This window comes from Triturus cristatus, chromosome 1_2 (assembly GCF_964204655.1).
Source record: "Triturus cristatus chromosome 1_2, aTriCri1.1, whole genome shotgun sequence".
Taxonomy (NCBI): domain Eukaryota; kingdom Metazoa; phylum Chordata; class Amphibia; order Caudata; family Salamandridae; genus Triturus; species Triturus cristatus.
The window spans coordinates 299715840-299740142 of record NC_140580.1 but is presented as its reverse complement, the minus strand read 5'-3'; the positions used below and the strand labels follow the sequence as shown (position 1 = coordinate 299740142).

General features: G+C 40.9%; 1 protein-coding gene across 3 annotated transcripts in view; it reads right to left on the bottom strand.

Annotated features, from left to right (window-relative positions):
- Positions 1–24303, bottom strand: part of MICU1 (mitochondrial calcium uptake 1) — a 730309-nt gene that overhangs the window by 14419 nt on the left and 691587 nt on the right. For all 3 annotated transcript variants that reach the window (XM_085603833.1, XM_085603832.1, XM_085603834.1), the window contains exon 11: positions 1308–1397. In XM_085603833.1, coding sequence (XP_085459959.1) covers positions 1308–1397 — 90 coding nt within the window. The remainder of the gene's footprint in view (positions 1–1307; positions 1398–24303) is intronic.

Sequence of the window (24303 nt, the reverse complement as noted above, 5' to 3'; positions counted from 1 at the left end):
TCACCTTTTAACATTGTCACTGTTACTGTAAATTGTCATTGTGAATCCCTCCAAAAATATGAATATGTATCTGCATTTACTTTCGCGGGCTCTATTTTTACCCTTCAATACACCTGTCACTGTTATCAATGGTTTAAGGAGGTCAACATTTGCTTCTTGTCATTTTTGTACCCTTCAAACGTGTTAAAATTTCTACCTCACAGCCAGCTTTGTGAAGGTTTTGGAAGACTGTGTAATGACTGTAAAACATTCATTAATGTATATAATAAAACCATAAAATAGTTTAATGCTTTATAACAGAACACACACCAAGGCAAGTTTCTCCAAGGGGCGAATTGGGGGGAGTGAAAGTAGAAACGCACAGACTGAAGCAAACCAATGGGGTTGTCTAGAATTTGTACTCATTCCGGGGAAGGAGAGAGGCCAGGAGAGACATAAGGGCCATACAACAAGAGCCATAGCTATATTTATGCAGTTAAAAACTGCCAAAATTGGCCGCATCGACCAGCACACCTGTTCCACTACACCCAAAAACCTTTGATGAAAAAAGGGCGCCAGCACTGCAAAATGCTGACGCCTCCATTATTGTGGCTGTATATTCATGGCTAGAAACGAAGTACCAACATTTTGGAATGCCGGAGTCCTGTTGTTTTTCATTATAAGGATTTCTTGGAGATGAGCCCCAGAAGATGCAAGACACAAAAGGCCCCGTACCCAAGAGCTAGGGGGAGAGGCTGAGGGAGGGTAACCAGAGACCCAAGGCTTCCTGCATATTTCAGTTAGTGGGGTACCGACGAAGTCTTAAAGAGCGGAAGGCGATACGGTCCATCTCTAACTGTGCGGTGGTACAGGCCGAGCACATATGGTAGGACAGCATTTGGCACCATGCTTTCGTTCCAGGGGGTATCTGGGACTAGAAAGCATCAGCTAAGACACATGAAGATTTGTCATGTCGCTTCGCTTAACACCAGTGCTGCTGATGCAACAAAGGTCAGCTTAGAAGAGAAGACTGCCTTAGGTTCTTAAGCAAAAGATTTTAAAAGTTATTCCCATATTTCAAACTAAGGACTGTAACTTAAAATAACATTGGGCGTGTCAGTTGACACATTAATCTAAATGGTTTTAAGTGCAAAACATCTGAAATGCATTCCTCGTTATGTTTTGTTAAACTATGTGCATTTTATACCAAGAAAAGGGTGGTGGTAAAAGAATAAAATTAATCGAACCCAGAAACTGTTTCGATACTTTTTCATGTACATCCTTGCCTGTACTTCTAAACTCGTAACAGTTCTAAATTCGACACTCACCATCACAGTCGAAGAGTGCAAAAACAACATCACAAACATGGTCCGACAGCTCCACTTTTGCCACCGTTCTGGCGACCTGTTGCATGGTGACTGAAAGACACAAACGTTTTTTGAAAAGTCATTCACAACTGCTAATGCAACATCAATCGCAGAGTTAGGTGTATAGATTGCTACTACCGTATTTCAGAAAAATAGCATGGACATTTATTTCACGAACTAAACACAATAACTAGGTATCAACTCTGCACAACTTATTTACATTAGCTAGTACTAGAAGTACTTAAAAGTTAAAAACGAGCAAATCTTACAAGCAATACATCTATCTATATATTAATATTTTAAAGTTAAATTATTCAATGCAGTACTTAGTTCATTATATTCCTAATCATTCGTAAGTTTCCAGACCTTCACCACTATTTTAATAATTTTTAGATGTCAAGAGTCCTTTATAAAGGATTATACGCCCCGTATCAGAAACGGATGACTCTTCAAATGGGGAACAGACATCTAGATAAGGGCTGCTGCCCAGAATTCACTCTTAAGGCGCTAAAGGTTTGTTCTTATTCACGTAGAAACACATTAATGAGAGAACGAGGTGTATGGGGGAAATACAGATCTTATAGCATATTAGATGCATTTACTGATTGTCTTGGGGATGACGCTTTAAGTATAACTATGCTTGATGTTAGTTAGTTCTTTTTTCTGTTTACATTTTCATTGATCTCTTAATATTGATTGGTATGAGCAATACTCATACCTAAATAACCAGTTCACTCTGTAGTGTCGAATTTGAACGTACGCTTGAAATTGACAGGACAGTGCACGGCAATTCACAAAGTAACTTCTCTCCTTTTGCTTCACTGAAACAAATGAGTTTGTTGATGTACAACAGGATTACAAACATGGGTTGTATAGGTTATCAAAACTGTATGTTATGACACTAGCAGCGTTTTAGCAGATTAAGCTATATGTAAATCTCCAATGTGTCCAATTTTTGTGACAATATACCAGGACACCCCGTGTCAATACCTTACTCATTTATGCGCTTTGTCTATGTATCTCCCTCCTTATAAAATTTAATAAACAGATCAAACAAAAACAAAAAGTTAAGAGACCTTCATGTTGGCTTCAGAGTTGTAAGGCAATATTGCTTGAAATAGTGTGTGCCACCCTAGGAATGAGCTAGCTCAAGGACACCAGTGTTACCATTATTAGATGTTGAGGTGCAGATTTATTCCAGTACTGTTTCCCATACAGAGTCACATGGACACACCGGACATGTTTTACTGGGCTACCTGCTATAAAGCTACATGAACATCTCGCAGGACGAAAAGCATTTCAACCTGGTAATCAACCATCAAATGGGCATGGTGTGCAAGATGATAAATCAATTTCCTGAAATTGAAACAAATGTACCTAATTTGAAGATATAGTTTGGTTACAGAATAAAAGAGCGATGGTATCAAGTAACTTCAACAAAGAGATCATGTTAAATCTGTACTCCTCTCACGATCAGGCCATTGGCCAGGCTTCTTAAAGTGAAGGCCCACAGACAAGCAACAAACAAGTATGTGGGAATTGTTTAGGGCAGTCAATTCTGCTAATCTGTTGCTTTTGTAGGGCTGTCGGCATCTGGGGACACCCTTAGGTGCAACGCTGATGGGTGTGTGAAATAAAACATCTCTTCAATGAATTGTTCACTAAAGATTGCCAGTGGTGAAGTGCCATTAGATAATCACTGGCTGGAGGTCTGAGATGAGTGTCGGAGCGGGTGAGCCCTAAGACTGTGTCCCATTCATGGGGTGAAGCTGGTCCATTGCCTTGTCAGGATGTTGGAATATGCTCTTGAGGTGGAATTGCTTTGTTAACTGTACATGATTGGTTCGGCTTTAGGTGTCTGATCTTGTGGATGAACTGTCTAGTGTGGTATGTTGTTAGTTTTGAAAGTTTGTATGTGTCTAGTATTGGGGTAGCATAGCTATGTCAGCTAGATGACTTTAGGCTGTGTACCTGAAAATTCCAGCACACTAAAATATTTTATTATTGCCAGGTTCGTGTGTATGGAAAGTGTCTTTTAGTCTTGGGAAACAGTATGTTGCCAAATATATTACTATTCTGCTAGGATTTGAAGGTGTTTTTACATCTATAGATGGTTTGTGCTCGAAGATTAAATAACGCAAAGGATGAACTGTTGTTGCGAAGTTGCTTTGTCAATTAGATGACTTCGCCTATCAAAGTGCTTAGGTTACATGCACGTGAGAGGATGGGAACGGTTAACATGTTAGAAATTCCTACATCGCTATTGCTTTGACACTTTTAGAACACTGGTCGAAACAAATGGTGAGAAGAATTTATATTTTGTCAATGAAGGATGGACTGAGTAGCGTCAACAAAATAATTATACCTTGGGGGAAAAAAGTGGTCAGTGGCAGGCAACAGAAAAAGGAAGTTTTTCCCACCTATAAGTAATTATGAGAAATGCGGACTTCAGTTTTAAAGTTCATGGACCTTAAACTAGTGGGTCTCCAGTTATTCAAGTAAAGCACACCTAACAAAAGAAAATAAGCAGTCTCGCCATTGAAGACCAGATGCTTTGCTTGCAGACCAAGTTAAGAACTCAACATTCTTTAAAGTTGTATGGATATATAAATGACAGTGCTTCCTCAATAAGTATTTATAAAAAAAAAAAAAAAAAAACAGCGTTTTCCGGTGAACTTTTTCCCAACTAATCTTTCTCTTAACTTGGAAATTGTTTTGTTTTTATGTTTTCCTTTTTTCTTGCAGTTCTATTGGTCAAATGACCATCATGAAAAAGAACCTACGACACATTCAAAGACATGAACTAGAATAAATACATCAATTTGTTTTGAGTCCGAGAATTCTTAACTTAGTGAATCCGTTCCTCCAGACAGGTTAGATTACCCTAGGTGGTGAAAGTAGGAGAGTGAGGCCCTGAACTCGTGCAAATTCGCATAATAAGAGGGACAGAAAGTGAAACACGCGAGCACAGCAGTCTACTATCGATTTGTTCAGTGCCGGGATTGTTTGAGCCAGATATTAAGCGAGAAGAATAAACAAGTGGGGGCGAAAGTACGTCGTGAGGCACAGACCAAGGGCTAAGAAGACGACAATATTTGGGCTTCAAGTAATAAACGATACTCTTCTCGGCTATTTGTGGCATGGGAGGGGAGTAGGGACACAAAAAGCTAGAATTTTAAAATATATGACATTAACCATTCCTTTTGGCACGGCACAGTTCATAGATGCCTATAAATAACGCATAAGATAGAGCGTATTTTCATGAGATGAGGAAGATGGAGGATAACAAGTGCCAAAAATTCCAAAAGAGATTACACAGAAGAAAAAAAAAGTAAGGGACGGTACCATGTTGGACAACATAGTACCGAAAATCTACAGGACCATTTTCCACTTGCTGGTGTATGCATCCCCTGCACAAATTAGGTTGGAGCGCGGCCCAGTAAAACAAACTCCGAGTTGGCAGGCAGCCTTTGTGAACTGCTGTGAAGGCCTCAAACTCGCAAGAGAGGACTTTCGGGGCCATTATCTCCGGTTGGAAATTCAAGGGACTGTTTACCTATGAGAGCTTTTTTTACATACATACATTTTACCCTTGGCCTTTCGTCTCTGGGCCCTTAAACTGAGCCATAATCAGCTAAAAGGATAATAAAACTTAACACCAAAGCCCTTTCTCTTGTGGAAGACATGAAATCCTTGGCAATGTGGAACCATAGGTGGCTAATACTCCGCAACTACACAAAGGTGTCCCCTCAAGGCAATCTAGCCGTATCCCACAGTAATAGTACAAAGAAACAGTTCTTAAAATACAGACTGGGGGTACTACATGTTTTTAAACCATTATCCTCGTTGGAGAAGAATGGAAGGGCATGGAATCTGTAGGATATGGGGATAAGGCTCCGAGGACATTATTCACGTGTTGTGCCTCCGCAGAGCCACGTTGCAGAGCTGACCTGATGAGGAGCAGCCCTTAGATGAATCATGACACCCCCAGCCGGGTGTGTGAGGGCCCCAAATTCCAAGAGGAGGAATCCCCGTCCTCTTAAATCTCATAACCACGCAAAACCGGTTCCCCTAGTTTTTCCTTGTCTCGTAATTAGGAACAGCATACTTTCTGTATCTTTACTACGTTTGGGCACGTATGCTGGACCTGTCCAAAAAACCCAGAGTCCCTCCTTTGTGATTGGCCATCAAAATATGGACAATGGTTAGGAAGCCTGGTTTTAAAATCTGACTGTCTCACTCAGATTTTATCGGTACAGGGAAAAGCTGGCCAAGTAATCTGCATTACTGAGTTTTAATCTTTGACCTGATTTACCCGCTTATAGCCACGTACATGAATGCATTTAAGGGCTCAGAATACATCTATTGCTAGGGCATATGGTGTTTTAATGCTTTGTATTTCATGTCTTTTACTGTATAGAGAGTATATGTATTGCAATGGTTATAATTAACTAAGAACATAAACAGGAAACCTGAAGTGGCAATTGACAGAGGAGTACGTGGGTGACGAAGTTAGTCCAAATGGTATCTTATTTGTCCGGTGCCAGTCTAAAACATCATCAGGGAAAAGACATGGGGCAGTCATGCAATACAATAATGCCCTACGGGAGACTGCAGGCATCAAGGACAACAAAAGATTAATGGGACGTGCAAAATATTATAGTCTATACCTGGAGGACATTAATGATCTGCATATAGTTTCGAGTTGTAGGATAAGGATAGGCAGCGACCTCATGGGGAAAAAGATCATCAGCAAACAAAAGGAAGTATACCTCCTAGAGAGACATCGTGGGAGAGCAGAGGTCCCGAGATTTTAATTTACTTTGGTTCAGTCAACATAGGAGAGGCACTCGTGAACGGATGATGCAGCCCGAGGAGCTTCGTCTGTCACAATCCACTTCCTGCTCCTCCCCTAGCTCTCATGGTGCTCTGCATGCTGGGAGAACATCAGGAGAGTATTGCTGAGCAGTTGGCCCTAAACAGGCGAGAAGCCACCATATCGACTTCTGGCCCATTGAAAATTAAGTAGCAAAAGCTTAACGTCCGCAAGAGGTTTTTTTCTGCTCTTCAGTAGGCACACCCAGCGTTGCTCTTGTTTACGCTGAACTTGGCCTGAGGAGTGAAATGCAGAGGCAGAAAAATGATGAATCGGTCCAAGTGATGGAGAGGTGGAGTGGAACAGAATAGCCAATTGAGTTATCCTTTTGCCTTGCCATTTTGTTTTGTAGAGAGTTCAGCTGAGGATGCAACATGGATGAGGCCAGTGGTTTGTCTCTGCAGCAACATTTTTATAATTAAGAGAGACAACCGGTACTATCAGAGCTCTTGCGACACTACAGCTACTTAAAGCTACTTAATGCCATGAACACTGAAGCTATATATGGGGCATATTATGTATATTAAAAACACAAAGATATATGAGAGAGCATTATTCGGATAGAGCCATGATGGCAATGATGGTTATGTCTACGCTAGAATCAAGTTTCCCTGGATAGTCAAAGACTCAAGAACATTATACCAAACTATGCCTTCTAAGTCCCAAAGAAATGTGAGGACAAATAAGGCAGCAACAGTAACTAGGAAAGAACAAAATTTGGGATCACAGAAAACCAAGGGCAGCTTAAGATGCTGTGCCTATTTTATGGAAGGGGTTATGGAGAATATAAAAGAGGCTTGCCAAGACAAAGGGGCAATATGGCACTATCCAAGCCGCCGTGAGGCCTAGACATGCTGTAAGTGAAAGCTAGCACAGAGCAAAACAATATGGGCCTTCCCCCTCAGAGAATGGGGCCACTGTGAGGGGGGTGGGGGGGGGGCATCGAAGAGACCGAGGACTTAAGCTCTGGGGCATACCCAAAGTGGGGATTCTCTTACCAGCGATGCATCAGTAGAGCAAACATCAACTGAGAGGGTATGGAACTTGCAAGTTGCTCACCACTTTTCAGATAGAGCCCAAGTAACGGAGCTGTTCCCCTCATTTGCTAAAAAAACAATTAGTAATAGCTTCAATATTTTACATTATTTTTGCAGTATAACAGCTCGGGAAGCGTTCTCCTGGAGCCATTTGGTAAAAATTTAGCTGAAGAGGGAATATGTGTGACTAATGGTAAATAAGTGGTTGAGCTAATTCCAGGAAGACAAGAAGTAGCTCAAGTAAACCATCAGAGCAACAGATTGGACACTGCAAAACGGGGCAATGATGTGCCCACAATGCTAATAGTATACAGACCAAGCAAATTAAGCAGTGTAAACTAGATATCACTAAACAGCTGTCAGAGTGATCAGTAAAGATGGATGAAAGGATCTTTCAAAATCTTGATTAGTTGAAGAAATGAAGCAGCAAATCTTGAGTTGCGAGGAGTATCTGATGCATCGAAGTGTTGGATAGATGCACAAAAGAAATAAGTCTACTCCTGAGTAAGCAGGAGGAGCTTGCAAACCACTCTAGGTGATCTAATCTGTGGATATCCGGGATTCCCACACATTAGGCAGATACACTAGGTATGGTGCTCTATGTAACAACTCTGATCTTCCTTCAGAGTTTTTTCCTAAATGACAACCAATTCTGCCCGTAAACTTAGAGACCGTAAATCCCTGCTAACTCATATTCGCGCAGCAGGGTCACAGGCTACTCTTCTTTAACCTGCTTAGCTGTAAGTTTTATATTGGTATCGCTTTCTTTTGTGTGAGTCAACTGAGGAAGCACAGGCATTTCTGAAGAAAATACAATGAGAGCAAAGCAGCCTGAAACAATGAATTTAGAAAGTTGTAAGTCAAGTTTTTACGTTTACTGAGGGGGGTGAAAGAATGGATGGAGGGTAAGGGAGGAGTAATGGAGGATGGAGAGTCTGGCACAATGACATAGTGCCAGTTAGTAGGACTGGGGGAAGTGCTGTGCTCTGGGGCCACAGCAGGTTGTGCCATGCAGAAAGGGGGAGGGAGCGATAGAGTAGGATAAGATGGTTAGTTGCAGTTTGAAAAGAGGAAGAATTTGCAGTGTTTCTTTTAAGAGAATGGTCATGGGATTGGTTTGTTAAAGAAGTTGAAGTAAATTCAAATCCCTCGAGTTTTGAAATGCATGAACTGTAGACACCTTATAGGCATGATTCCTTATGTACCATGCACTTTATAGATATCAATTATTTTCAGGCCTAATCACTTTGTGGTTTATGTTTAGATGTTTACGTTTATGCACTTAATGCATGTGAAGTACTTTAGGGTAAATGAATATGGTAATGCAGAGACTTATGATTATAGGTGGGTTCATATGGATTATTGCATGCTATTCCCTGATTATTCTAGATGGGGAGCCATAGAATAATGAAAGATAGTCGACAGTGATACATTGAAGATCATATTGTTTAATGTGAATGGCTTGAATAATAAATGCAAAGCGAAGGTTATCTAAAGAGGATAAAAAGCTATTTCCCCGATATATCTATGATCCAGGAGACTCATATAAAGTAAGATAAGTTGGCTGATTTTCAATGTTCCATAGGTGGGAGAGCTCTGAATGCGTCTCCTCATCAAGAGCTTTGACTGGGAGTGCCGTTATTTATATCAATAAGCTACTAAAATACGATAATTGTGCCACCTAAATAGACAAGGAAGGTAGATGGGCCAGGATTAATGGTCAACTGTATGGTCTATACATTACAGCAGCTACAATATATGGTCCTATTAAACATCACTTAGCACCATTAATCAAATGATTTCAATCCACAATGCTGATCTCAGGTAAAGTGATTGTAGGAGGTGATTTTAATTATTTGCAGAATGCAAATCTAGATTCATCAGTTGCTACTCATAGACAAAATAAGCCTAGGACAGTTACGGTACTACAGGATTATCAGAGGAGTTTAAATCTAGTCGTTACCTGGAAACGCAAATTCCCAAACAAGCAAGAATATACCAGTCTGTGAGTCAGGTATAAATCAGCAAGAAGACTGGATTCTTTTTTAATATCCTCAGAATTTAGTATGAAAGATGATAACTTTTACCCGAATAGCTTTTCCGGCCACCCATTAGTAGAGATGCATGTTGAAAGCAATCGAAAGCTCTGTTCTAAAAACAGATGGCTGTTTATTAAATTAAATTTGGAAGATGAGTCGTGGGGCTCAGAGATCGAGCCAGAGCTAACCAGACATTTTCTACAAAACTGAATACATTTTTATGCATCTTTCTAGGCACTATGTTCTTAAAAGCTTTTTATATTTATGTGTAGTTGCATTGTATTTGTACTTTTATGGATACATTCTGTATTCAAATAAAGTTTTTTATATGAAAAATGAAAATGAATACTCAACAAGTCCAGAGATGGGTTAGGACCCATTTCAAGCCACCATTACAGCTAATATATATATTTTTTGAATAATTTTTTATTAGCCATTTGTATGACAAAATACAAAGAAAGGAGATAAAAAGAAATTAAGTATGAACTATGAAACCAGTACAGAAGAACAAAACAAGCACATACATCGGGGGGAGAAAGCAATAAAAAAGAAATAAACTACACATAAGACATATGCTAATTAATTCAAGTTCGATGCTGTCCTTAATAAAGAGAAAAAGACACGAAAAAGAAAAGACCATGCTCCAAATACAAAGAGAAGGCTAATAGATTCAAACGGATTTGGGATAGTCTCCAATGGACGTAAACCTGCACCTAAGCCAGGAACGAGGGCCTCTAGCCTTGGCTAATGCTAGTTCAGACTCAACACCTGCCTAAGCAGTGACCAGACTTAGTCTGCATTTGAGCTGATAGGATCTATACACAGACGAGAATGATAACATTTAGTGACCTCTCTTGCCTATTAGCCCCATGTTTGCACCCTAAGAGAATTTCCTTATCAGTAAGCTGAAACTCACGACTGAGATGCCCTGCAAACATTATGGAGACTTTATTCCAAAACAGATTCAACCCAGGACAGTCAACAAACATATGTTTTAAACCTACCGCAAACAACTTACATTTTGGACAGTATGTTTTTGTGGAATATCCAGCGATTGCCCATCTGGAGAGGACATTACGTGTATAATGCAACATGAATATTGTCCTATGCTGCTATAGTTTCAAATGAACTGAAGTTACTGATTGATCTAGGGTATCCAGTGCCTCTTGTATTTCTTCGAAAACCAAAAGGGGGTTCTGGCTCGTGTGGCAGCAAGGCCAAACCAATTATAATATAGGAACAAAAAGACGAGCCAATGCTACGTGTAGATTTACCTAAAATTTTTCTGTTCCCAGAATAAAACAAGGGCCCAGACAACCAATTATTCCGTTGGGTTTAATCTTGTGACTAATTTTTAGTTCACATTTAGAAACATTTTGAGTCTTAGCAATACATATACCTTACAAAAACATGAAAAGCACATAACTTAATAATGACAATATTAGAAACAATTAGACACCACTATATTCATTCAAACAATCACCCATGAGGACAACATTCATACTACTCATACTGCTCATCCAACCAAACTAACGTACAACATGAGACAAAAAATCTTCATTCAATAAATCTTTTACAAAAAAGGGCCATCGAATCAATGCTGTGCATAATAATGAGGCTTAAAGCTGTTTTTTCGCACGATTGGCCGTAGCAAACACCAGGGTCTACGCGTTTCGAATCCCTTTGTTGAGGGGATTCTCGTCAGGACCAACACTTGACTGCAAATAAAGCAGAGAAACAAAATTTACTAAGCTGGCCCACCATGTGAGTGAAAGGCCGCATTGTCGAAAAAATCTTACCTTAAACTAAGGCACAGGGAACTCTGCCCAACCCTAAAGAAAGGGAAAGCCAAAATTGTTATCTATTTCTATAGCAACACTAGTTTCAAAGAACCACTAGTCTAATGACAACCACTAATCTAAAACACCTTTCTACATCCGTTTTAACCAACATATTCACGCAACATAGAAACGACATGAATACACAGTCTAGTTTTGATTTGTCAGACTTACGGGTGTGTGGAACGGTGTCAGGGTGTCTGGAGGGATTAATTTCAAAAAAACAGGACGACCACAGGGTGTTCCGACTGCAAATGGATACTAACGAATATCTGAAAGCATGAATGGAGGGGAATCAAGGCGCGTTCTTTCGCCTACCATGTTTAGCCTGCAGTGGTTTAAAAAGGTTGCGCAGTGTTCTCAGGGCGCTTACCTCCGGAGAAAGGAATCAATCCACTGCTCGATCGTCTCCTGCCCGTAGCAGGAGCTGGCGCGGCGTAAACTCAGTCGGCCGATTTGGAGACAGCTAAAGGAGAGAATGGGTTCCGTCAGATTACTGAATGCCTGAACGCTCCAACCGCTTGTGCGAGCTATGTTTGGAAAGCGGGGAGCGGTTACCTGCAGAGTCGGCGTGGTCCGTGTGTCTGTTCTCGGATGGTTGATCACCCATAAGGTACCTGTTTGCCTATTGGAGCACCTTTAACCCATGCGCGGGAAGCGCGGCTATGAGGCTTCTGGGATTAGTAGTCTGCCAGAAGGTGTTTAGCAGAAGCTGTTGATAGACGCGGGTGACCGCGTCTATCAACAGCTTTATTTCTTCAGCATATATGTAAGTTTTGAGAAGACTACTTAATTTAGTAGAGATCTGCAGGCTGCCATCACAGGTTGCTGCGATAAATTTATGGTACATTGCAATAATGACACCTTTCCCAATAGCCGAGTATACCCCTGTCAATATTTCCGAGGTGTGGGGTACATCTAAAATTTTCTGTCCATGTAGGAGAAAATCCCTTATTTGTAGGTATTTAAAAAAGGAGCTGTGCGAGAGACCGAACTCCTCTTAACGCAGTAAACAAGCGAAAACCCTGGCCATTATACAGGTATCCTAGATTACTGATACCCTTCCGCCGCCATACTCTACCAACAGCATCCCCAAAAATGTCGGGAAGTGTTGGATTACCCCATAAAGGAGTATACTGATGTAATGTCGGCAGAGAGTATTCCTTACAGATTTCTTGTCAGATGTTAGTGACATCCTTAATAACCTTAAATCTGACTGGTTTGAAATAGTTGGGGTCGGCTGTTTTATACAGAGTAAATTTGATCGAAGGTCCGCAGGTTAATTGATACGCGACTGAAGACAGGCCTGCTTCGAACCCGTTCAACAGATTTTGAATCTGCCCAATAAATGCGGACCAATAGTACAGCTTACAATCTGGGAGCTTGAAGCCCCCTTGCTTATAAGAGAGTTTAATGTAGCTTAAAGCCCTTCTAGCACGTCGCTAGCCCTAGATGAAACTACCAATCGTACTCTCAAGACGCTTAAAGATCTGGGGACTCGTAGAGGGATTGACCGATACAGATATAAGAACTTAGGCATAATGCACATCTTAATTATGTTACACCTGCCGAGAATACTGAGAGGGAGCCGGGGCCAGCTATGCAACTGGACTACGACTTGTTTAAGGAGTGGCTTGTAATTCAGAGTAAAAACCTCCTCTACTCGACTACAGAGTTGGATACCTAAATAAGTGGCTGAGCATGTTGTCCCGAGAGACGTTGGAACCGAGTCTGGTTGGTAATTCAGAATTGTCTGGGTCTTGGACAAGTTTAACTTGTATCCTGAAAACGAGCCGAAAAGTTCTGCCGCGTCCGTTATACAAGTTATGGCTACTAACAGGTCCACTTAAAACATGGAAATATCGTCTACATATGCAGTAAGCTTTAATTCTATACTATTGAGATGTACCAGAGAGAATCCCGCATTCTGCAGCAAATGTCTGATAAAAGGCTCGATGTAGAGAGCAAAAAGAAGAGGAGAGAGTGGGCAACCCTGCCGTGCATCCCTTTGGACGAAAAAGGACGAAGATGACATATCATTCGGTTTAATCACAGCAACTGGGTTGTAAAAAAGCTTTTGCACCAAAGAGATGAACAGAGTGCCAAATCTGAAAGCTTTCATAGTTGACCAGAGTGTCTCTCAGTTTACTCTGTTGAAAGCCTTCTCGGCATCGAACATAATCATCCCCATATGTTTATTCAGCTTGCCAGCTACATCGAAGGCAGCTATAGCAGTGTTGATGTGTGCTGACATGTCTCTTCCAGGAACAAACCCATGTTGTTTATTGGAGACTAACTGCTGAATGAGGGGAGCCAGACGTGCAGCCAAGACTTTAGAATTTTTTTTTGCGTCAGCATTAATCAAAGATATTGGACAGTAAGAGCTTCTGTCCTCGGGTGGTTTCCCCTTCTTGGGAAATTCCACTATATTAGTCACACTCCAAGATGCTGGATCTTCTTCCCCATTCATAATATAAGTAGTTAGGTTCTATTAACACTGGCACTAAGATATCCTGAAAATGTTTATAGAATTCAAGAGGTATAGTGTCCTCTCCCGATGCCTTACCCGAGGACAGGGATTTAATTGCATATTTTACCTCCATTATCTCTATATTTTTTGGGAGTTGCATTAAGCCGAGGTAGATAGCTATCTCGTAGATATTCTGTGAGCAAGTAACTGTTATGAGGCGTTGATTCCCCATATACTTTAGAGCAAAATAAACCAAATTGCTCATCTATATCCTGAGGCTGAAAATAAGGCCCTCCACCCTCCCCTTTGATCAATTTAATATTGGATTTAGCCTTCTTGTCTGCAATCTTGGTAGCTAAAAGCCGCCCCACCCTCTCACCGTGTTCATACTGCAGCATTTTATATATTTGATAGTTAGCAGCCACTTTCTTCTTTAGCCTTCTACTTAGAATAGCTCGAGTTTCTAAGAGTTGCAAGAATATCAACTGTTCCACTGGGTCCCTCGCAATAATTGCCTGAGCATGTTGGTGTTCTAAGTTTAGATATTCTGTGCAGCATTGCTCTGCTTTTTGAGCTGTCCCCCTGTTCTGTGCTAGGATAAACTGAAGAGTGGTTCCCCTGATAACCGCTTTCATACAATCCCAGACCACTGTGGTAGATGTGGTGCCCGTATTATTATCTAAAAACTCCCCGATTGCTACTCTGAGATGAGCACAATACTCTAAATTGTTGAGTAAGTGTAGAGGAAAGAAAAGAAAAAACATGACGGGCATTCCTAACTGTTGTCTGCATCTGGAATGTTAACATAACCGGATTATGATCCAAGGTGATTTTAGGACAAACCTCTATGTAAGCTTTTTCTAAAAGTGATTTTTTTAATGAAAATCATGTCAACATGTGAATAGTGTCTATGCGGGGGTGAGTAGAATGTGAACCCTGGCAAAGTTGGATACAGTGTCCTCCAGGCATCATCTAGTTAAGTATATGTAAGAGTTCAAGTATAGCTGCTCGGGTCCTGACCCTGCTAGCCTGTTTGTTTCTATTATTAGTATCAATCTTTTTGTTCATGATACAATTAAAGTCCCCCATGATTAAGAGATCCCCGCCCTAATCCAATAATTCAGAGCCTAAGTAGTGAAAGATGTCCAGGTCATCAGTGTTAGGGCCATACACTACACAGATCGTGCTTATATAGCCAGAGATCGTCAGCTGCACTATAGCCCACCTCCCTTTAACGTCTGCTAACTTACGGAGAACAGTGGCCTTTAAGTCTCTTGACTTTAATATAGGGACCCCCCGCCGAATAAAGCCTGTCTGAGAGGTGCAAATTAACACCTCATACCCCAGCTGGTTCAAAACAGATCTGACCTTATAGGCGAGATGTGTCTCAGTTAGCCCAAAAATCTGTGGCTTGAATGCCTAAAGTTCCTTGCGGATTAATTGCCACTTTCTGGCTTGATTTAACCCTGCGACGTTCCATCACATGTATTTCCTATCAGCCATTACATCAGCTACATCCCGCTATCTTCCCCTTCCTGCTGTCGTTTCTCCAGATTCCTTCTACGTGAAGACTCCCGACTATCATCTGGCTACTTAACCCCATCCCCTCCCTACCCTCCCTTCCCACCCAAATATTACAGTGAGTTAATGGAGAACTAATCTCCCTTAAGATCCACCCCCACTGTGATTCTCCTTGACCCACCCCACTATAGCTACAGAAAGGAATCACCCCCTTTTCCTGCTGCCGCTGAATGGCAGCTACTGAAAACCTCCTCCCCAACCCCCCCAGAACCTGAACCCCAGCCCCCTCGCCCCCCTAACACCTCCCCCACCATAGATGAATATATACATTTTTGTGTTTTCCTTTTTTTTTTTTGCACTAGTTTTCCTTTTCCCCCTCCTTTGAAATACTAAAAAAAAAAAAGAAGCGGATTACAAGGCAACTAAGGCCAAATCTAGACCCTGACTCAAACCAGTGGACATCGTTCTCACAAACTCTGAGTCAGTCTGCCATCTAGAAAGAGCTTGTTTAGCTTCACTTTTAGTATTGAAAAAGTGGGACCGTCCGTCCTTAAGTATCTTCAGCTCAGCGGGCTCCTGAAGGAAGACTTGCGAACAGACTGACTTGAATGGATCAATTAGCTGACGAAGCCACCGTCTATCCATTGTAGATTTGCATAGGTCCTACCGTACAAAAATAGAGAGTGCATCCAGTTTAATGGGGGTTGTAGGACGAGCTTTAAAGTAGATTGCTTGGCGGAGCAGGAAGTTACCTAGAAAAACCAGTATGGGATGAGGTTAAGTCGACCTAGCCTGGTTCCCTTGTGAAATAAAGGCGGACAATCGATGCGCCTACTGAACCTGTGAGTCTATATCCCAGTCAGAGAGATCTGGAAATGCCAGCTGGAATATGCTGACCATATAAGCCCTGGGGTCTGAGCCTTCCCTCCATTCAGGTATGCCAAAAACCCTCAAATTGTTTAGTTGCTGTCGATTTTCGATGTCCTCCACTTTTGTCTGTAGGAAAGCCATTTGTGCCTCCTGTGTTTTGACGAATCTTGCTGCACAAGTATTGACCTCGTTGACTGCTGCAACACGTTGCTGCAAGTCCAGAACCTCAGAAGATAGTGAAGCGACCTTGGAGGTAACATCCGCCAGAGCCTGTTTGATCTCACTACTGTCCACCTTAGCTTGTAGATAATATTCTTGAGAATCCGCTCTCTGATACAGATTATAAAATAATAATAAACCTTTTGGAGAATAGAAGAAATCAGGTGGCTGTGCAGTTACCAGATAAAGATCAAAATGATTTAATAGCAGGCAGGCAACTATCCACAAATATGAATTAACTGATTGAGGCATTAGACTTTTTTCAAAATAAAAGAAATTCCACTTCAGATTTTTTTTACTCAAAGCAGGGAAGGCCTTTGACCTTGATAACTGGGAAAGCCTTTTCTGCATTTTCAAAGTATTTGGATTTCCACGCAAGTTTATTAAGAAAATATTTAATTTGTATGAAGGAGCAAGGGCTTGTTTGGTTGTAAAATCTATTGATATCGGTTTATGCAAACTAAGGCATGGAACAACGCTGGGCTGTCCCCGTTTCAGATTTTATTTGATTTTTTTTTTATCAAGCCCTTGTCTATTGCTATAAGAAGCAACATGCCAATTAGCACACCTATTGATAATATGTGGAAAAATCAAGCTGTATGCAGATATTAGGCTTTTTCTAAAACCCAATATGCAGGTTTAAAAAAAAAAACAATTTAAAACAATTTTGGGGGTATACAAAATCAATAAGTGAAAACCTCAGATTTTGCTATGTAATTAGACTCTTTGCTTTAGATCTGCAGCCATTGATTAACCAGAGGTCACAGAGATATTCCGGAATATACACAACTACACTTATAGATGATCTATAGGAATTGAACTATAAACCATTGTTGGATAAAATGTAGTCCTTATTTATCAAATAAAACTCCCTCCCTTTTTCAATTATGTGCAGAATATCATTAACACTCATGTGAGTTTTGCCATTAATTACTTTTTTGTACATGGTGGCACCATGTTTGTTGTGTATGAATTTGTTTTAAAAAAATTGGGAGAATGTTTTCCACATTCATTTGGGCCAATAAATCCCCTAGGTTGACATTAGACATAAAATATAAACCAGCTAGTATAGTTAGTACAGGCGGACTAGGCCATCCAGATGTGAATTAATACTATATTGCAAATTTTGCACAATATTGTTACCTTATTTCTAATATGCACTTAGGATATAGCATATTCGTTAATGGAAGTATGAAACGGAGGATTTTTGGCCATTACAAAGTTGCCCAAAAACGTTTGATATAGAACACTGCTGTGAGCTTTAGAAGCAAAAGAACATATGTTCAGACACAATGCATTTCCATTTTTTAATGTGTCCACTCGACAAGAAGACATTTTCTTTTTTTTCTTTTAAAGAACAACAGCCACTACTAAAACAAGACCATAGCACAAGGCTGGAGAATGAATGGTTATTCTCAGCAGGCACACTTTTTAAATCAGATATGAGGAAAACATGATCAAATATTGGACCATATTTAGATTTTCCAATACAGCTATGCTATGGTCTTTTAATTGAATAGCAGGCTTTTGAAGGAATCTAGATCCAAAAGTAGTGATGGTAAGATTGGGACTAGTTGAGAATTTTATAGAGACGACTTTGTTATGTTGCGGAAATCAAGGAGATAGATATCCTTCCAAGAATAATTCAAACATGTCAGATATCTACAAATATTAGTATTTCAACATGGAATAATATGAATGGTTATAATTGCTCTATTCTTAGAGAATACAATTTTATATTAAATGGTTATTATATACAACTCCAATGTTCTTAAATTAAAAGAACACAAACATTTAGCAAGCTACTTTAGATGTTCATCACAGGTGATAGGTAACTGGACACATATGATATAGCAATGATCGAAACTGACTAATTATTGGGTAGCGGTATTGGAATACTGTCAGACCACACTGGATATTGATCTGTAGGAGGATCCACAATTAATTATATTGGGCTACCCTTCGCATTCAGGGCTAAGTTCAAGCCATAGCAAAAACACTGTGTATAGCAAGCCTTGTAGCACAGTCTTTAATATTGCGGGATTGGTAAACAAAGGTAATACCCATGTTTGACCAGTGAAAAAGGAAAATGGTGAAAATTAAAGAATATAAAAGTCTTTATGCACTGAAATCTGATTCATATAGGATGTTTTTGGCTCTTTGGGACAATTTTATTTAAAGGACAGAATGTATTAGGTTTTTAGAATTATAGATATAGATCTAATAATAACGTGAAGTTAATTTATTAAGGGTTAGTGCAATTGGTAAATTTATGGGTATACTGGCATAGATTAAATATATGAATGTATTAACATGTGAATTATGACCATTGTCGTATTTGAAATATGCTATAATCTATAGGTACAATTGGAAATAATTGTGATCACTTAAGTGACTGATTTCTTCACCCCCCCCCCCCCCCCCCAAAAAAGGATCAGCAGTGCCAAGCTGCAGAGATTATAAAAAGACAGAGGGTGCGGCTTGGGCACCTACTAAAATCGGTTCAGCCATTAGGACCAGAAACTTTTTTACAGTAGATGGGTGCTTACCGGAATCTAAAAGTGGTAATCGTGCCGTAGGTTGAGTTGGTCCAAGAGAGGAGTCAAGAGTACGTAATTTGATAGCATTGACCAGGTTAAAAAAACTGCAGTTGGTCTGTGATGCTGTTTATATTAGGGCAGCATCTGATGCTGTGTTGTACATGTAGGATGGACCGAGATGACATACAGTCATGTCTATGTGTGGTCACATTGGGGCACGTGACAGCAGCCATACTGGAGTATCCAAAGAGTTGATATGACTCCTGCCATGTATAAAACAAGCATTTGCAAAGCCAATAGGTCTTGCCTATGCAAGAGCTATTGGCTTTCCAATGTATATTAGTTATGTTGTACACCAGCATGTCTGCTGTTCGGCATGGCTAAAAGTTAGTGTTGTAGAGGAGAGTCATGCGGAGTGGAATGCCGAAGGGTAGAGTGCTGTAAACTGGAGTGGCAGAGAGTGTTGTGCACTGGAGTGGCTGCGTGGAGTCGCGCAGAGTGGCAGGCATTGGAGTAGCATAGCGTAGAGTGGACTGGTTTAGAGTGCATTGGCATAGAGTGTTGAAGAGTATAATGGCACAGAGTGCAGTGGCATTCAATGCAGTGGCGTATAGTAGAGTGGTGCATAGTAGAGTGGTGCATAGTAGGGTGGAGCGACGCATTGTGGGGAGACGCAGAGGGGGCGGCACAGAGGGGGGCGGCGCAGAGGGGGGCAGTGTGGAATGATGTAAGGATGAGTGTTGCAGAGTAGCGTGGTGTAGAGTGGTGTAGTGTAGAGCGGCTTAGAGTTGAGTGATGCAGTGAACAGTAAGGTTGAGTGGCATAGAGTGCAGTGACAGTCATGCAGAGTAGCATAGAATGGTACAGAGTAGAGTGGTGTAGAGTCCAGTGGCGTAGAGTGCAGTTGAGTAGTGCAGAGTAGAGTGGTGTAGAGTTCAGTGGCAGAGAGTGCAGTGGTGTAGAGTGTAGTAGAGTGGCGTAGGGAGCACTGGTATAGAGTACATTGATGCAGAATAGAGTGCAGTGGCATAGAGTGCAGTGACAGAGTGCAGTTGTGTAGAGTAAAGTGGATTGCAGTGGGGCCGAGTGGAGTAGAATGGCGTGGAGTGGTGCATGGTAGAGTGCGGTTGAATAGTGGCATTTAGTGTAATGGCTTACAGTAAAGTGGTGTAGAGTGCAGTGGCATTAAATACAGTGGTGCAGAGTAGATTAGAGTGTGGTATAATGGACTGGTGTAGAGTACAGGGGCACAGAAGTGCGTGTTACAGAGTAAAGTGCATTGGTATAGAGTGCATCGGTGTAGAGTGAAATGTTGAAGAGTGGCGTAGAGTGGAGTTGTGCAGAGTAGATTGGTGTGGCGTAGATTTGAGTGGTGTAGAGTGCAGAAGCAAAGACTGCATTGGCATAGAATAGAGTGGTACAGGGTAGAGTAGGGAGGCGTAGCATGAAGTGGCATAGAGTGAAGTGGTGCAGTGGAGTGGTGTAAAGTAGAGTGCAGTGGTACAGTGTGGAGTGGATTAGAGCGGAGTATGCATGGTGTGGCAGCCCACTGTCATTACAGACAACACACTTTCAATTGAAATGACAATTACATTTGCACAGACATAGTTTTACTAATAAAACTATACAGTGCACATGGAAATGTGTGGAAATTGCATCACTTAGTGTAAGGATTTGTTTTGATCATGTTAAAGTATTTATTTGTGACACCCTTCAGAAATAACAAACAATATGCTTCATTTGTGTTCCTAATTCTGTAATACCTACACAGTTCATTTAAATGTTATTGTGCGCTAGAAAAAAACTCTTTCCTACCCCCAGTAGGCAGTATCTAACAAGATTGTCACATAAATCCTCTCACTTTGAAGTCAGGGAAAGAAAAGTAAACAAGCGCCCTCGGAAAACTGCACCTGACCTCGTTCTTATCTTGTCACATTTGCTGTGCATTCAAAGAACAACTTTTAAAGGCCAGTTTACAGAAAGGGAGTCCAAGAAAGAATACAGTAAACACACTTTAAGCAACGGGAGGGATGAACTGAACCTGGAGACCCTAAAGCAAATACAGTCAGCAAATTGAAAATCAGAAAACAGGAGTTACAAACTACAAAGTCAATGGTAATCAACGGGCAGAATGCGCTCAGGTCAACTTTCTGAAAGTCCCCAAGATGTGATCAGCACACCAGACAGCTGTGCTGTTTGGTAGACTGTGACCTAAAAATGTCAGCATATACTGCAGCCACATTGGAGCGTCCAGAGAATAGTTAGGATCGTTGCCATATCTGAAAAGGTTCAACCTAAAATGATAAAAGAATGGGATCGTCTGGAAATTTATTAAGTATATGAACATTCCAGGGTCAAGAAGAAGGGGTGTGTTGAGAGTGTACTGTTATAAGACAGTGTTCAAATTGGGGGGTATTATAAAATAACATTGTGTGATTACACCATCATCCAGGAGTAATAAACAAAATCGACACACAACCACTATTTAAGTATTAAGGAGGACAAAGTGTGTTACACAGAGCACACATTTATCAGTCAAATATGACATATGAAGTGTGTTAGAATGGAGAGAAGTTCGACAGTGGCAAGCAAACATACAATAAGAACTGGACTATAAAAGATGAGAATAGTTTCTCATAGTTTTGTCTGGTCAAAATAGTGGGACAGATACCGAGAAAGCCATAGTGGCAATTTTCCATAGCAGCCAGATATAATCATTGGATATACAGGCATATTTCAAAAATAAAAAGGATATCCTTGTTTGGAATTACATTTCATGGCATTGGGTATTACCCAAGTAGGTTTCTCACTGTTCTACAGTCTAAAGGGTTCATCTGGTCAAAAAAGGAAGTAAAAATGCAAAGGGACATAATGACAATGTTCCACTGTGCATGGACATGTTGATGAATGTGCAGGTATATTAAAAAAATATTTAATGAAAATGTCAGTAGCCGTCTTTATATTTGTGGCTATGCTATAGTCTCATAGTTTCTCAGGTCAAATTAGGAAGTACAGCTGGTCCTCCTCCTACCTATGCAACTGATACCAATGTGTTCACACAGACACCTCCACATACTTAAAGATCCCCCATCACCTATTGAATCCTCCAAGATGGCATATTTTCTCCCCCATCACATTCAACATCAACATAGATATCTTCACCAATATGGACATGATACACAACTCTACCTGCACATCTCCCCTGCTACAGGTATCCAACACTTCAATCACTGCCTCCACCTCATCCAGACCGGGGTGTGCAGCACCAAGGTGAAGCTTAACCCCACCAAGACAGAATTCCAGTTATTTGCTAAGAACATTAAGCAACAACTGGTCCAAATCGGGGTCAATGACAAACACTGACGATTCAACCCCTCGGCATTTACGCAAAGGCCCTGAAAACTAGAGCAGCCTAGAAGCAGCTTTCTGTATGGAAGAAAGTGAAACTGTTAACTCCAGAAAGACTTCATAACTGCATTTAAAACCTAACACTCTTGCATCTGGATGATGACAAAGCCGGAATCCATGGTCTAGGAGGAGACCAGTTGGTTCACACTGGCCCCTCTTAAAGGCAGCTACATGCCACAACACCCATGGACTAAAGACATCACCTCCGGTGGATATCTGAAAACCTGCATCCAGATTTAATCAAACTGGAGGCAAAGAAATGTAAAATACAAACAAATATATACAAAAGGCAGCCTTCAGGTATACACCGCTGACTCACAACATTGCTCCTGTATACCGCAGGACCACTTCAACCCAGCTGAAACAGCAGAAGATGCACCTCAGGATGCATAGCTGAGGATGCACCTCTTTAAAGAACATTTCAAAAACATACATTAATAGTCCACTTCTGCGCTCATAACCCAGGCCTGTCTTCCACCATTTGATGATTGTATCTTTGCCATTCAACTTGTACAGTGATCAGCTGCTTTTTGGCAAGATTTGTAATATACAAATATGACATACATCCAGTGACGGCTGGTGCAGGTAAGAGAGGCGGGGTGAGGCGAGGGGGCTAGTCGACAGACGAGAGAAAATAAAAGGAAAAAAGAAAACCACTTCTACCTCTCACTCGCCGCATTGCTGATCGCAAGGTAAATGATTTTTTAAATGTTATTTTCCCTAGTCGTCTACTTCCCCCACCCTGCTCACTGCTCTTACCTGCACCAGCCGCCACTGCATACATTCAACTTTGGAAAAACATACATTGCGTGGTTAAAACGCATTCTGTCAGCAAAGGAAGAAACTGTTAGAAATGTTTTCTACATTGCACAGCTACCAATGTGCACTGATTTTAATTAGAACGTTTTGTGTTTATTTTTATGTTTTATGATTAAGTGATCGAACAATGGAAAATAGTAAGGATCATTCGATTTATGTGATTTAGTAGCTGCAGCATTTACTGCATGATTATGGATTTACCACATTTGTCAGATAATTTGCAGATTTCACAAATGAACAACTTCCTTTGGTAGCACTTTTTGGTGGATATTCCAAACACAGATTCTGCACCTTTTGAATGTACCCAGGTGCCAGACTACATCAAGAATTTTTCATAGGAATCTTCAGTGCTCCGTTAGATGCACCATCAAACTTTGTGGAGACTTTGCATCGCCTCTGGAAGTGGTGGCCCAGAGCCGGATATAGAGATTGCCCTTGCACACTGACGCAGTTCATCTTGATCTTTTTTCGGCACCCCCAAACACAGATGAACCCTGACAGACTGGACCTTTTAAGAAATACAGGATTTCAGAATGGGCAGGAGGGGGTGCGAGGAGAATCTGCAGTTAGACTATCCACCAGAAAAACTGTCACAGATGGTAAATAACTTGTCCTATCATCTTAAGAATAGTTGCCAAAACAGTACCTCCCAAAAGGTGAAGGGTCAGTGTAGTTGACTCATATCAAAAAGTCCTGCAGGATCAAGCAGACTAAATATCCCTTCCTGCATAATTGATTATCGAGGAAGTAATGCTTGGTGAAATTATGCAAAAACATTTTGGACTCATTTGATATGCAGTGCTATATTGTGACTAGTCAGCACCTTATATTGACACTGAGTGAAAAAGGAGGTTACGTGCTGCTCCCCAACTCCCATGGTCTTTTTATTTTGCACCCAAAAAATTGCATTTGATCTTTATTGATCCTACTTGCATGTGCTATCTTGGATTGGTGACTAAAACAAGGAAAGCAAATGGTGCTGCATCCTCACACATGTGCACAGCAGCAGAATGACACCATTGTCTGTAGTGGCTGCATTTTAGAGCCCTTTTCTATTTGTTTGCCCCTATTTGCTGATGCTGCACAGCGTCAGCAAAAACCACTTTGCCCTCCCCCTCCACCCCCACCCCCCCAACTCCTGCTTCCCTCCACAGATGCTATATACAGCATTGGCAACAGCAGTAGGTTACTATAGAAAGACCTATTAGCACTGCCAATGCTTGTTTTATTATTCACATCACTATGCAGCTTTTTGAAGAATTTGTATAACACACGGCTTATTACACAATCTTCGCATCGTATGTTGCATTTACATTCCAT